Below are 16,181 nucleotides of genomic sequence, written 5' to 3' on the forward strand. Positions count from 1 at the left end.
TGGAAGTCATGCCGTGATTTTTTGGCGCAATTTATTGCCTTTAAAACCATGTCATCAATGAAATAGTTTTGCATCAGTGTTGGGAGCTATCCTTGGAAGAAAACCCAGATAGTTAATTTGCAGGCTACAATAAATCTAACCAAATGGAGCGAATTTTTCTTTACAGAAATAGCAGGCAAAACTGTGTGTCAAGCCATGGCCTGAACTGACCGGACGTGCAATTTTAAGCTGTCGGGCACAGTGCGGCAGATGACCAGAAAGGGTTAAGCCCACTTGGGTGGACTTTGGGCAGTGTCTTTCATGATGCCAGTTTATGTAAACGCAAGGGTCAAATGCAGCAACTTTAAATGAATTACAATGGCTGCCATAATTTTTTTTAGCAGTGATGACATTTCTTGCAGCCTAAATGTTTTTTTGCCTGCATGCCGGTACTCACCTATGGGGCAGAAACGTGGAGGCTAACAAAGAGGGTTCAGCTTAAGTTAAGAACAACACAGCGAGCTATGGAAAGGAAAATGATAGGTGTAACGTTAAGAGATCGGAAGAGGGCAGAGTGGGTGAGGGAACAAACGCGGGGTAATGACATCCTAGTTGAAATCAAGAGGAAGAAGTGGGCTTGGGCAGGGCATGTAATGCGAAGGCAAGATAACCGCTGGTCCTTAAAGGTAACGGAGTGGATTCCAAGAGAAAGCAAACGTAGCAGGGGACGGCAGAAAGTTAGGTGGGCGGATGAGATTAAGAAGTTTGCGGGGATACAGTGGCGGCAACTAGCAAAGGACGGGGTTAATTGGAGAGACATGGGAGAGGCCTTTGCCCTGCAGTGGGTGCAGTCAGGCTGATGATGATGGTGATGCAGAATTGACTGTAGAGACATCTAATTAATCCAGGCATGAGTTCTCTTTAAGACTTATCTGTTGAATAAAACTTTTGATAGACATCAACAGCTTTTGATGAGGGTGTTCATTGTGTTCAACATTTATTCCTAACTCCAAGTGAACTGTAGATTGTTAGTTCTTGCACTTTATTTAAATTACTGTCTGTGCAACACAGGTTCAGGCGTCACGCAGAGCGACCATGATGCACCTGCTGTGGAAGATTCAACCAGTGAAAGGCACCCTGTGAGCCACTGCATGGAATCTACTCCTGGTATGGGTGACCGCCAGGGTAATCCCACAGGAAAATAGCTGCACAAATGCACCCACTGCAGCAAGGGATTCAAAAGAAGATACCATTTAGTGCAGAATCTCCGAGTTCATACAGGCGACCGCCCATACCATTGTAACGACTGTGGAAAGAGCTTTGCACTGAATTCCAACCTAAAGGTACACGAGCGCACTCACACAGGTGACCGCCCATACCACTGTGACCACTGTGGAAGAAGCTTTGCACAAAGGGCAAATCTGGAGAGACACCAGCGCACTCACACAGGTGATCGCCCATACCATTGTAACAACTGTGGAAAGAGCTTTGCACTGAATTCCAACCTAAAGGTACACGAGCGCACTCACACAGGTGACCGCCCATACCACTGTGACCACTGCGGTAGCAGCTTTGCACAAAGGGCAAATCTGGAGAGACACCAGCGCACTCACACAGGTGATCGCCCATACCATTGTGATGACTGTGGGAACAGCTTTGCACAGAGGATTCACCTGGTGAGACACCAGCGCACTCACACGGGTGAGCGTCCCTACCGTTGTGATCACAGTGGTAGCAGCTTTGCACAGACGAGTCACCTGGTGGGACACATCCGTACCCACACGGGTGAAAAGCCGTTTCAGTGCCAGCTGTGCCCCATGGCTTTTGCGGTACGTTCAGCCCTTGTGACTCACGTTAGATCCCATAAGGGCATAAAGCCCTACCAGTGTGAGTTGTGTCAAAAGAAATTCAGTGAGAGGAGCAATTTGAACTACCACATGAAGGCTATTCACAAAAAATAGCAGTGGTCCGTGATGCCCCTGTTACAAATGTTTTGCTAACTGCCCATTTGTGTACAAGGTAACAAGATTCTAGCTGACCAGCCTATGAAAGGTGCTGGTAGCTAGCCTGCATAATTACATTTGTAAGCTTTGTTCATTTTGAAAAACTTGTCAGGAAATGACAGTTTTAATGCCTTTAGACTACGCACACACACGCGCTCTGAATCATTGCTGAAGACGGAGAGGGAGCATGCTATGCTTGTAAACTCGCATGAACGGAAATAAAATCACGGTCACACATGAGTGGCATCACTTCTTGTTGGACTGAGAGTTTGAAAAACATTGTACCCACTATTATTCACTGGCACTAGTTGTCACCCTGCCTCAATAAAAATATTTGGGGGAGTAAAAGGTCGCACAACAATTCATTTTATTCGTGCGGTCTTACTGGGATAACTTTTGTGACCCTAATTATAAATTCACTTATTAATATCACTGAACCTGTAAATGTTTTTAAAGGAAAACTTGTTCTTGTGTAAATCTTTGTGTTTATTCCTGCAGTATTAGAGGCAAAAATGAATAGTGACAAATAGGGGTCCAACATCAAAATGATGTGTCTTCTGTTATTTTGCTGGCTTTAAGAGTTTTTTCCTTGCAACAAAAGTCAGCGAAAGAGTTCACGAACACCTACGTTACCATTTCTCAGAGCACTGTCTCTGCTGAATATAAATGGCGTAATATTTGTGGAGCATTGTTTCCACATCATCTTTAATCTATTTCGTCTGTAAGAATAGTAACTGTTTGTAACCATTTCACTTCTGCACATGATGACAATAAGATGACCTACTGCCCCTATTGAACAATAACAGCACGAAAACCTGCAGTTTTTTTTATCCATATTTTGATAGATGCTTAACGCCCACAGCCGCAGCAGTCTTCTCGTCGCCATCGCACCTCTTCTAACATGAGCTCCACTATCTCTTGCTAAACCAAGGTATGTGGGAAAGCCTGCTTGTTGACTTTTGCATGGGGTTCCCGACAAAAAGGGGGGGGGGGGGTCGACGTGTCACTGGCAGTGCAAGTGATAGTGCAAAAATCCCACCTATTGCATGTTGTATTGTAGTCCATCCACCTCTGCTATGCCTATAGCAGAAGTAGTGCCGACAATAGAAGGATCCTTGCTGCTAGGCCTAGAAATAACCTAGGCATATGAATTCAGTTTTTGAGCTTCGCTGCTAGCCCACGGTGATGCCAACTGGCCTTCAACAAGCTTAAAAGGGTCACTGAAACTCCCTTAGTTGTCCTCTGGACATCCATGGGACGTCCAAGGTAGTTTCAGTGCTTATTGGGTTTTCATGGGTCATATCTTTTTTTTTAAATAAGCAGTCTGACCATTTTGACACCAGCGGGTGTTCCTCTCATTTACGTCCACTTTGTTCTTCCGGGACACCAAAGCTGCTCATCAGGTGCGGTTTGCTGTTTGGGCAACAGAGCCCCCTCATAGGCTGTTGCAACATTTTTGGCAGTTTTTATTTTTTTAGGGGGAGGGGTGGCATTTCATGCGTCAACCTTCGAATAATTCAGGGTCTCTTGAGATACAAGTTATCAAGCTTTTACTACACATCATGCTATTTAAGTAGTGGCCACTTATGTGTCAGATCATAAATTTCAGTTTTTCACTCATTTTGCATCGCCGCATCACAGGTTTTATACTGTTTATGCTGCCTAGTCAAGAAGTAGACACTTCTGTGCACATTAATACTTTTTTTTTTGCATGGTGCTGTGTCTGTATAGCTACGTTTACTTGGATTCCAATCTCCATACATTGTTTTGAATATAATAATGCATTTGCCCATTCATCTTTTTCTAAAATTTTTTATGCCAAACAGATATGCAATATTTGGCGCTATACTCAAAGGCATTTTTTCTTCGCATTGGTGTTCAATTCGTATTAAAAATTTCAATATTTGCACATCCCAAATTTATATGTCTATATGGTACACAGGACCAGTGCATCATTAGTTTTGTATTTGGTGGCCTGATAACAGTTCATAACAGAGTCAAAAGTAAAAGCTTCTTCTATTAAACTTTAAGAACTTATAGATGACAGCACTAAAGAATGTTGCAAACAAAAGTAGTGTTTTTTTCGAGAAGTTTCTCCAAGTTTTTGTGTACTACTACAAAAAGGTCATATCGTGAAAGAAGCCAGAATAGCACTGGAAGGTAATGGGTGGAGTCAGCAGATGAGATTAGGAGGTTTTTCGGGATTAGGTGGCTCGATCTGTCTGGCAGGGTGTACTCTAGATGAGGGACAGAGGCTTTTGTTTTGCTGTGGATGTAGTTCGGGTCACAAAATTGAAGAGATTATGTTTGTCAGTAATTATATCAGTCGCCATTTGTCCACGAAGGTGCACTGAAGCCGCCATTGAAGCAGAGTGGCTCTAAATACTGCCGTTTTCTTCGAAGACCTTTGACAGTAGAAGCTCCAGGCTAAAGACCACCTATATCCTCTGCCTGCCGCACATCTGTCATTTTTTTTTTAACACTATGAAAAACTGGAATGACTTGTGTGGCCGCGTCGTGCTCCTTACTGACCCATCAATATTCAAGACATCAGTTGATGCCATGTTATGCTTTGTAACCCACTTTCTCATGTAATACCCCTTCAAAGAGCCTTTAAGGTTGTAAGACAGGAAGAAATAAAAATGCCTTTAGGAAAGTTTTAAGTAAATATTTCTTAAGATACACCAGATAAAATCTATTATTCTAGAATGAAAGTCATGGTCACTCCAGAAATGATTCATTGAGGTTACCACACACACACATCCACACGCGCGCGCACACACACACACACACACACACACAAAAATAGGACCCACTGCATTTTCACTGAAAAGTATGGAATTTTGATCAAGCTGAAGAGAGCAAGGATTATAACTTGAATGTGGGTCTTGAGTCATATAATTACTTCTTCATCATACAGAAATAAAAGTAGAAATAATTTGCTGATTATTGAGTTTTCACGTTGAAAGCTCTTGAAGTTTGATATCAAAATTAAGCATGAAAATGTATATATATTGAACCCATTTGATTTGTTAGCCTGGAGGAATGCTATCAGATGAACCTGTGCTCACTGCAAAAATGACGCATACAACACAATAAATGCCAATAGCCCCCTCTAGCAGAATTTAAATGCCCACATTACAGTAAAACTCAATCATAAACTGATATGTTCAGAACAATGCTTGCAAAGTTTCAAGTCAGTTCATTTATTGAGCAGAACAAAATAAAAGGTACTACCTATGGTTCTGATGAACAGGCATCATGCTGAGGATATCGATACATGAACATTGGATGTTAGGACCATTTGTGGATATCCTTGCATATTCATGGTTTACTGAGTTTGAAGTCATTTTATGGCGTCTTTGCATATATAATATTGGATGTGCACACTACACAGTTTTATTCTTGCAAAAGAAGAGACATCACCATGTGAGTTGTGCGGAGAAGTGGTCACCATAAACCGTTTCTTATGTTCATATGCAAAGCTGGCCAAATGAGAAAATATTTTGCACAGTTTTATTCTGAATGTCTGCCGGTCATTTCACCCTTGTTTGCTCATTGGAGAAAGTGTGCTTTAGGAAATGTCTCATATCTTTGTATTTAAAAAATATAAAACTCGGCGAAAGCCAATACGTCAGCAATATATTTTCTGGGCGATGTTTTGTCTTCATTAGAGGGCATTGGATTGCTCGGCCCAGCATTTTTTTTAATCTGGTAGATGTACGGAATCGTGCGTTTGCGGGAAAGAAAAGAGGGAGCTCAAACACTAGAGTAATACCACTTTTACTTCACAAAGCCATTACAACTGCCGAAGTAGAACGTTACATATACAATCGCAATTAACGAAGCGTCCCTCCAAAGGATCTCATTACATAGCGTCACCTTACCGCATTTTCTGAAAATAAGCACGGACAGGAGCTGCATTTTAAAACTGTACACATGATCAGGTCCTCGTAACAGGCGTTTAGAATAGGCGTGATATGCGCTGTGCGTAGCGGCATCGGGCTGGACAGGTTCTAGTGCTGCGCGTTCAACGCGTCGGCGGAGTGTAGTTTCAATACAGTGGAGAGGAATCGCCGCATATGGTTTCTATACGGGCAGTTAGCAGTGGCGATGAGCAAACCATCGCACGAGCAAGTTAAGCCGGATATAAAATTCGGATACAAAATTCAAGCATTGCGCTGCAGCGGGTGCGATATCTAAACCAACAGTTTTGCTTTCGATCACGCTGGAAGGTCACAGCTGACAGCCAGTTTTCAATCAACTATAGTGCAGTGGAGAATGATCTCCACATATGGTTTCTATTCGCGCCGTTCGCAGTGGCGCTCAGTAAACCGTCGCACGTACAAGTTAAGACGCGGATATAAAATTCAGATACAAAATTCAAGCATTGCGGCCCATCAGGTGCGATATCGAAACCAACAGTGTCAAATTTCGGTTTTGCTTTCGATCGCTTTGGAAGGTCCGAACTGAATGCCAGTTTTCAATCAACTATACCTTGGGCACAGCTCAAACTTTCCTTCGTCGTTAATACTTAATTGAGGTCGTACACATGGTCCTTATAATGTTTTCTTTTATACATCTATTTAAACGTGCCTACGCCTACCATGAGAGACGATGTATGATGGCGCAAGCTGCATCGCGGGTGGCATCAATAATCACAAACGTTTCACGGAGGGCGTATTCAGAGGAAGGTGATCCTCGTTGCGATTGGCCAACCGAGAACAGACGTCACTGCTCTACTCTACGTCACTCTGTGGGGACTTTTGGGGAACACTGCGCTTCAACCGACAGGGAAAATCTCAACTCTTCTTGAAAATCCTTGCTCAATATCCCAAGGTATCCCAAGGTGCATTTCTTGCTCGCTTGTTTTTTTTATTATTTTTTTTGCCTTGAGCATGGAGACGGACACGTGCGATGGCGTTGCTTCAGCGGTTTGCGACAAGGCGTTCTTCAATACTAGTAATTTAAAAACACCCATCAAGGATATTCATGGGGAAGGACGCGGTTGTTGCTGCGACGCGTCTTTTCTTTTTCTCTTTCCTCTGATCTCTCCTCTATCTGCACGCGGCAGCGGTGGTGGCTCGGCTCCAGCCAGTAGGCAGGCCCATGCATCCTTCTCCCAGTCACAACAACAACATGTAGTAAGGCACGGCCGTTCTTGTGCGACTTACGTCCGAAGCATTTTGTCGCCCTTCGTGACCTGCGACGGCACCACGACTTCGAGGAAGAGGTGGAGAATCTAGTCTTCGACTCTAATAAAGGTAAGAAACGAAGTCTGCATGCACGCACGCTGTGATTAAAGCAATAAAGGGCCAAAGCGGGATGCAGTCGCGCGCTTAGATTACCGATTGAAAAGTTGCAGTTTATTGACTTTTCGAGTGCGCGCATTTTAAGTTTGTAAACACAAAGCGCGTTCTTTTTTTTTATTTACGGGCTTACACTCACCTGGGGAAACTTGCACGTGGTTTTGTGCACAAAAACTTAGCGATGACATGCACGTTTTTTAAAGGAACCATGAAGATTTCAATGGGCTTGGTCTAGTGCGACAGATCTGCAGAGGTAGCCTTTGCGGGCATTCGAGTGAAATGTGAAACGTAACGTACTATAACCTTTGAAAGCCATGACTTGTCATAGTCATTTTGCACTTATTTGTAATGTAAGGTGTATAGTTTGTACAAAGTTTAGGTAGTCATAGTTTTGACTCCTAATCATTCTGAAGTGTAGCATGACTCAGCACTTTACTAGTAACATAAGGTGTGCAGAGTTTGTACAAAGTTGCGTAGTCATGCCTTGCACTCATGACTCGTCATTCTGCAACATAGCATGACTGTGCACTTTAATGCTTTGGCATTCTCGCTGGTAAGCAGTCTTAGTGTGTCTGCAGAATTTTTTTTTGGTGTCCTAGCTCCTCCATAAGCAAAGTGACAAGCAGTGCACTCTCTTTCATATTTAAAGTGGCCACTGCAGGAAAAAAACTGGTCCTTGCAGCAGACTCCCTGCTACAGGCCTTGCTTATGCTTTGTTGCAGGCATCTGCAATGTCTCGACAGGACACACAACATTGTCGCGGCATGCACTGGCTTAGCAGCGCTGAAGCCATGGCAATCGCAACATGCAGAAGTGTGTAGGAAGAATGCCCAGCATTGTTCTGCCTTTAGAAGTCAACAGCGCTGACCTGAATTTGTGGTCAAAGGACAGGGCCATGTAAAAGGTTGCTGTGCAGGAATGAGTTTTTGCAGGGTGTAGTAAAATTGAAATACTTCCATGTAACAGTCCGTGTAATAACTTGACCTGAACTTAATAATTTTCTCCAAAAATTGTTCCCCATGCGCTATAGCAGGAAAAAACAGTAAGCGAATGACTGATAAATTTTTAACAATAAAAAAGCTGGGAAATGCAGTTCTGCACTGCAGGCAAAAGGCTAAAAATGTGAAGCTAAATCTGTGATTGTCATGCGCACTTGGCAGAGCGCCAGTAGTAGTGCGAGAGTACTGCATATGTGCCCACTCCATAGCACATGCATTTTTCATTAGTGTATGCAAAAAGTACAAACTTTAATTTGGCCTTGCTTTTCAAAAAATGAAAGTAGTGTGATACACAAAAAATTGACAGAGAAGTTTTGCCGAAATGTTATAAACGTGCAAAAGCAGAATTTCATGAACATTGCCTTGTCTTGTTACTTTACTGTTGGCTTTCTAAGGATGCCTTATGCCATTATTCATGTGCTATCATTGTGTACACGTTTTTATCGAAATGGAGCCCACCTTTGTTCACGCCTCAATTTTTAAAAATTTCTTTTTAGTCATGAGTGGTCATGGACTTATCATATGCTGGCATCGTGTCATAACTATGTTGCAATGCTGCTGTGAGGCTGTGGTTGCTATGTCGCCGTTGCTATGCTCTTGGCACAAACCCACATACACATCGCAGGATCTTGCTCGGGGTTTATCGTTCGGAATTGTGCTTTCACACTAATAATTAACTAATACTATGTGGAGTGCTTAGTTATGTTTACAATCTTTCTGTTTCAGGATTTTGCGCCTGGAAAGACGGAGAAGAAAGCAAAACTTGCTGCCATTTTATAGCTTCTACAGGAAAGAAGGAATGTGCACCAAGGGTTTTAAACGCTACCTGCACTGCCACCATTCCGGCTCATACGAAGAGCTTCCTATAGAACAGCGCCAAAGGCAGGAAAAGGGGCAAGGAAGCTGCAAAATCGCCAAACACTGCTTTGCTACTCTAGAGGTCATGGAGAAATAGGGCAAGGTATATGTAGTGTTTCAAAAGAAACACTACGGACACTTCAATGAGGCCTGCCACCAAAGGCTGTCCCAGGATGATGCCAGAGGGCTTGCAGGTTAGCCACTCCTCTTGTACAAAGCATTTGTGCATGCTGTGTTGACTGTACCAGAATGTGAAAACGTTTAGAAGCTACACTCCACCAACCTTTCATAAATGGGAGACGAAAGTGCAATAGAAATGTATTTTAGGGGGAAGATATTGCTCATTAACTCGAGTGATCATTTCAATGATTTTTATTCTTCTGCGATGCATCTATGGCACAAAAGAGGTGGGACAACACGAAAATGCCTATTGTAAAGTGGGAGAAGGCATGTCCCACAAAACGAGGGGGCGGAAGAAGTTATAGTAGGGCACAGCTTAAGAACCCAGTGGCCAATGCCCCTCAAAGGAAGCCTGCCATCCAATGGCGTCGACCGATTCTCATGATGTCATGGTTAATCCTAGGGGGTAGCACTGCAGGAGGGTGGCAGATGAAAGGGGATTAGTTATGGCTTTAATTGGGTTAACTGATGAAAATCAGCTGACGCCATTGACTGGGGGGGTCTTCTTTAAGGGCCATCTGCCACTTCGTTCTCGAGTTGTATCTGACTGTAGTGCAATTCACTTGAGCCTACTTGGTTGCATCGAAGGGTGAAAAACAATTGATCCACGGCACATTGCATGCACAGCACAGTCTGTACGAACTTCATGCCGTTTAGTTTAGAGATGCTTTGTGGAAGGGGTCCAGTCTTTCGAACTGAACATAATTAGGAATGTCGTCTAGCACTGAACTATTCCAATGTCTGTTCTTTTGTTTTTCTGCTGGTTTCATTGACTATCCTAGGTCTGTCGCTCAATCGGCTGACGTTGAACTTCATCCGTAAGAAGTCGGCTTGAGCTCTATGAAACGTGTCTTGAATGACTGACAGTTGCACTCGATGCTAGCCTCTTTTTTTGGCTGCCTGTCAAAAGCGTAGGCATTTTGTTGCTGATCAAAGCAACGCCACCAGTCTAATGGTTGTATAAGGGCCATGTTTTTTCTCATAAGACAGATCGTCTGCAGTGAACTTTCATTAATTAGAATTATTTGGCTGTTTTGGCACTTCATCAGTAACACTCGCAGGAACGGCTGTGGTTTGAGTGTTCAGCTACTAAGCTGGAGTACCCGGGTTAGAACCCGGCTGCGGCAGCTGAGTTTCGATGAAGGCAAGAGGTGCCCACGTGCTGCGCAGTGTCAGTGCCCAAAGATCCCCAGGCGGTCGAAATTGTTACGGAGCCCTCCACTACAGCACCTTTCTCTCTTGCTTCTTTCACTCCTTCTTTCCTTCATGGCATGGTTGAGGCAGTTACTGCACCATTTCCTTTCCTCAAAAACCACTAACATAAAACACAAGCCTGCACAAGAGTTGAAATCGCAAAAAAAAAAAAAATGAACAAGCAGCATTTATATTTCAGTTTATGTATGACTGGCATGCCCTCCAATTGTCTCTGACTTAGCAGCAGTCATTCAGGTGTTGAAACTGAAACAGCATGAGAAAAATATTCACTTAGAAATTATTCACCTGGCGTAAGTGAATTCTACATTGTGACTCGTGCACACTATTGTCTTGTGCACAAGTCCAAAGAAACAAAGTTCGCGTTCAAAAATTTGGTGTCTCTACTCCTTTAAAGGTTGCTGTCAGGCGAATCGGTGCATTTTTTGAATATGCAGAATGAAATGGGACAGGATGAGAAGCACATGTCCTTATTCTTTTCTTGTCCACATTTTCAGTGCTGTTATATTCCGCATTTATAACACGATGTATATAACTTCCCTGTTTTGCATTGCAGTATGCAAGTTTAAACACTCAAGCTCATAAAAATAAAGCCCATCTGGCTTTGAAACAACCATTTTGTCGTGTGCTTTGCGGTGCCACAAAAGTTAAATGAAAGTAAGATGAACTGTGTGTCACCTGTGAAAAGGAACAAAGTGGAAGACGAAGGAATCCGACCAGAAGTATTTGTCACTTTATTACATGGCTGTAGGCAGATGAACCAGAGATGTTAACAGTTTTTTTCTGTACCATTTTCAGTCCGGTTAGCAGAAGGAATGCCAGAAAAAACCATTGTGCACAAACATCCGAGCAGGCACAAGTGGATCAAGCCCACGGATGCAACTTGTGACCACTAAGGACCTCCGTAACATTGCAGATAAGTTTAGGATTGGCAAAACAGAGCAGAGAGATGCAGACAATTTTAAGAGTGTTGAATTATGGGTCGAAGAAATGAGGGCAAAAAATGAGTCGCCACTGTTGTATTACAGGAAGAAGGGTGACCCCAACAGTCATGATGGTGACTTTGAGCTAGCATTAATGACGTTCCCACAACGAGAGCTCCTTTATGAATTGGGGGCAGCGAAACTGTGCACTGACTCCACCCATGGCATAAATAAGTACTAACTCCAACTGACAACCCTGCTCACAATTTCTCAAGATGCCTTTGGTATCCCGTGTGCCTACTTGATTTCAAAAAGGGTGAACACGGGCACTGTGGTGAGGTTTTTCGAGGCCATCAAAGAAAAAAACACAATACCATGTCAGGCATTTATGTCTGATGATGCCCCTGTTTATGGCAGTGCGTGGGAGCAGGTGATGGGTCCCTTGAGGAGTCGACTGCTTTGCAGCTGGCAGGTGCTACACAACAGGAGCACGCACCTGAATACAGTCACAAACAAGGACTGCAGGACTACAACAAGGGACATGCTGCACACTCTGATGAAGTGGACAGATGAGACTGAGTCTCAACAGTTGCTCCCTGCACTTCTTGGTATCCACTCCAAAGAGCATCAGCTTAATTGCCTTTGGCTTTGTCAGAAATTTTGAGAAAACATACGCAAAGAGGGCATGTCAGTGGGCTTACTGCTATCGGCAGTACATTGGATTAACAACAAATAATCACTTGGAGTCAAGGCACTGAAGTACTCTCACTTTGGTGGCAAGGTAAATGGGTGATTGGATACATTAATCAAAGTACTCTTCAATTTCACATCCGAAAAACTTTACAACAGGTGTCAAAGGAGGAGCAGACCACCGCAAATCTGCCCTATTTAGGAAGCATAAAGTGGGGATTGAGCTTTCTAAGTCCAGTACTGAGAGAGTGGGAGATGGCCAGTGGCATGTAAAGTCACAAAGTTTGGTGGACTTCAAGCACACAGTGGAAAGAACTAGCAAATCGTGCAGTGGCTGTGAGCTTCATTGTGAGCAGTGCGAGGCTTGCCACAACATGTACACAAGTACGTGTTGACCATGCAACGCATGTGCACATGTGCAAGCACATGCATGCTGTTGCTATAATGGAGCTACACTTGTGTCAGATGCAGAGCAGCCAGAAAGTAGCATTTGACTGTGCTGGCATTTGTAGGCCCTGCCAGCTGAAGATGGCTGATTTCAGGTGAGGGATTAGGATTATGTTATGAGCTAGTTGGCAGGCTATTCTGACAAAGTGCTTTAGCATAGCAAGCTCAAGACACAGCAGGGAAGAGGAGTGCCATTTGCTAATTTTCTTGAAGCCCACATGGTCATGAGAAAGGTGCGCCATCATATCCCATATCAAGCAGCACCATTGACGGTACACTACAGGCCTCTGGTATTTCTTTTCTAGTCATTCCTTTTTCCCGAAACTTTCCTCCTAGGAATGGAGAACTCATCCCGCCACGGCGCCTCAGTGGCTCTGGCGTTCTTAGACTGCTTACACGAAGGCTGTGGGTTTGATCCGGCCATAGCAGCCACATTTCAGTGGAGGCAAAATACAAAGATGGCCATGTGCTGTGCAAAGTCAGCGTGCATTAAAGGGCCCCAGGTGGTGTAAATTAATCCAGAGACCTCCATTATGGTGTCCCTCATAGCCCATGTGCCGCTCCCGAATGTTAAACCCGACAATTAAGAAATTGAGATATTTCAGGCCCCTCATTCCCTACTCAGAATCTGCTTGTGTGAGTACGCCCTCTCTGGCACTGCTCAACAGAGAACTTCTGACAATTGGCAAACATTTTTCATCTTTGGGAAATTAGTGCACTCATTTTCTTGTTCATACCTGCCTTGCATTCACTATAATTTTATTTCTTCGTCATCCCTGCTTGATTTCATTTTGTCTGCATGTGATGCACTCATAGAGGCATGCGCTCTTCAATAAAATTAGTATGAAGTGTCGCTCCATGCTGCATTCCTCTTTGTTGCGTTGTGCTGTCACAGTGCACCGCCCTTTTAGGACATCTTGAGAAAAACAGTGCTTGCAGACAAAGGACCAGAACAAAAAGGACACAAAAAAAAAAACAGCGCAGTTGTGTGTCCTTCTCGTTTCCTTTGTCTGCAAGTGCTGTTTTTCTCAAGATGTACCCCAACTAACTCGCCCAGCAACTCACCTTGCCTTTTAGGACAGTTGACAATATGTGGTTCTACAGTTCTGCAATGCATATGAGAAAAAGTATTCTTGACAAAAGGCTAAGCCGTAGCTGTCATCTTGCACACTGAAAGCTGCAGCGCAAAACTACTATTCATCTTATTTTGCAAAGAGAATACTGCTGCAACAGAAAAACAGTATACTACTCATTTTTCAGAACATTGCTGGTGCAATTTGTGGCACGAACTTATATTGCCATGGTAGAAACAGCCGTGAATAGCCTTCCCTCACATGATAAAACACTTCATAAATGAACTTGCTTGGCTCTTACACAGTGTCTCTCCACCAGCCTTCCAAGCAATGAGCCTTCTGTTGTGTGATGGGAACACTGTGCCAACTTTGTTGCCTAGAAATTCTAAAATGCCCCTATTTGTCGAGAAGGCAGCTTAGATGAAACATATAGTGCCCAGTTAATGTCATTTCCTTTTTACTCATTAATGAAAAATGCTTCAAAGCCCAACTGCAACGAAATTATAATTTGGCTAGAATGCCTGTTAATGTGCTGGGTGTGTCATAAAACTAATAGTAACAAAGTTTCATGCTTCTGAGAAAACTGACACTGTTGCTACAAGTGTTTAAAAAGCTGTGTAGTAGACAACGTGGCATGTCCATATAGGCAGATACGGATACCCGAGTGCCATACGGCCTCATGTCTGGCCCATTGGGAATGAACAGATTAAGGACAGTGTAGAGTGAAAGGCTAGGGGCTAAAATGTGGCTTGGCAGTCATAGGTATGGTGCTGTGCCAAAGTTGTTAGGAATTTGTTTCAATCCTGCAGATGCTGATTTCTGTTTCCATTCCAGGTTTTTGTACACCATATTTACTTAAATAATGGATGCATTTGCATAATAAATGCTTTCCCTACATCAATCATCAAAATCTGGGGAAAGTTCAACTGACCACACCATGTTTTACACCATGTAATAAATGCACCAAACTTACCATTCTAATTTTTTCCCACAACAAACTGCATCCATGATGCAAGTAACTGCAGTATTACAGGTTACAGAATGAAGCACTGTCAGCTGTATTATGTGGCCGCAAGACTGCCTGGCGCCATGTGAAGAGGAATGCTCCCAAGGCTCATCACATCACATTTACTCCAGTATCCACATATGGCACCCGTTTCATCCTGCACGTCACATTCACCTCGGGCTGGTGATAGCCTGCCAGCTAGATTAAGAATGTCACAAATAAAATGTCTACCTAACTGAAAACTGTGGCTGTATATGTCGGAGATTTTTATTGACTTGTGGCAGTCTACCTGGACAGGTTATGGTAATGCAAGGCAGCCCATTATGCACAGCATATGAGTGCATAGGCGCCACAACTTCGCATCTTTTCCAAGGGTTCATGTTTTGCACTATTAGGTGTGACCCGACCCATCCTTCCACAATCCTCGCGTAGTTAATAATAAAGTGCTCCTAATCCTTTTTTGACAGTCAAAATGTATTTTCCTAGGCATATTGGCAATCTGCAATTTGTATTTCTCCACAGATTTGGTACTTCTGAGAAGTTGGACGGTCATTTTATAAATGATATATTTTTAATAAGCTAGCAGATACTATTCTTGATTTAAACATTTGCAGGCATATATACGCTGCCATTTTTTGCCTTGATAAATACTGTGTCCATTGTGTAATCATAGTACAAACACGTTAATTGATTCTAAAGGATGTTAATGCTGCTTAATTACGCTGTACAAGCCCAGCTGTGGCTTTGGAAAGCTGCCCTTCCTTGGACTCTGACATTAAATACAACTTGTACTTGGGAAAGACTAATCTTACTGTGAGTGTAACGACAAAATTAAACAAATTCCATTAGACGCTGGTATGACCCCGCCTGCGGCAGTTGTATTCCGATGGTGACACACAACAGGCCCAGATGCTGTGCGATGTCGGAGCACGTTAAGGGCCACTGTTGGTCGAAATTACTGGATCCCTCCACTGTGGCGTCCCTCATAGCCTGAGTCGCTTTGGGACGTTAAACCTCGTAAGCCAAAGTTAGCATTATGTTCCTGCCGGACCGAGCAGCCGCTGACAGGGTCAGACTGTACGAATGGGTACCATCAATCACTACGTGACACCCCCACTCCACTCACCCGATGAAATCCCATCTATCAGTGACACATCCACTCCACCCTTCGACTCAGATTTGCAACCGCTTGCCAACCGCCTCCTCCCGCCCTCTCTTCTTCCCACTTCCCTGCAATTTCGTGAAAGTGGATTTCACTCCCTCCACTCTGTCACCTGAGGCTTCAGACCGACGGATTATTCCAACATGGGAGGTTCTGATGCTGATGCACTAAAATGATATTTTTGAAAGACAGCTACAGTTTGTTACATGTTAAGGAAAAGAGTACTCGCTGTACCATGCAAAATGCGAGATCATTCCCTGGTGTGCACACACTGCATCACAAGGAAGTATATTTGGCACCTAAATTGAAATGTGCAGTATAGCGAGCAGTTAGCACCAGGT

The 16,181-nt window shown here is 43.5% G+C and overlaps 1 protein-coding gene and 1 long non-coding RNA gene across 5 annotated transcripts in view; both read left to right on the forward strand.

Annotated features, from left to right (window-relative positions):
* LOC149330003 (uncharacterized) overlaps window positions 1-16,181 on the forward strand; it is a 120,043-nt gene that overhangs the window by 15,897 nt on the left and 87,965 nt on the right. Inside the window, exons 4-5 of one of the 4 annotated variants that reach the window (XR_016285634.1) lie at window positions 2,828-2,913; window positions 4,386-4,577. The exons of 1 other annotated variant lie outside the window; for it this stretch is intronic. Coding sequence is in view for 1 of the 3 variants with exons in the window: in XM_089560719.1 (XP_089416845.1) it covers window positions 1,051-1,184 (134 nt within the window). In the remaining 2 variants the exon portion in view is untranslated. Of the gene's footprint in view, window positions 1-1,050; window positions 1,329-2,827; window positions 2,914-4,385; window positions 4,578-16,181 lie in introns of those variants that run through there. 2 more of the 4 variants (XR_016285632.1, XM_089560719.1) reach the window with 2 other exon arrangements.
* Window positions 6,671-14,920, forward strand: LOC149330004 (uncharacterized). Its single transcript, XR_016285631.1, has 3 exons — window positions 6,671-7,246; window positions 9,016-9,341; window positions 11,338-14,920. It is a non-coding gene; the product is annotated as an uncharacterized LOC149330004 (long non-coding RNA).

This window comes from Amblyomma mixtum, chromosome 9, assembly GCF_055824585.1.
Source record: "Amblyomma mixtum isolate Tamu chromosome 9, ASM5582458v1, whole genome shotgun sequence".
Taxonomy (NCBI): domain Eukaryota; kingdom Metazoa; phylum Arthropoda; class Arachnida; order Ixodida; family Ixodidae; genus Amblyomma; species Amblyomma mixtum.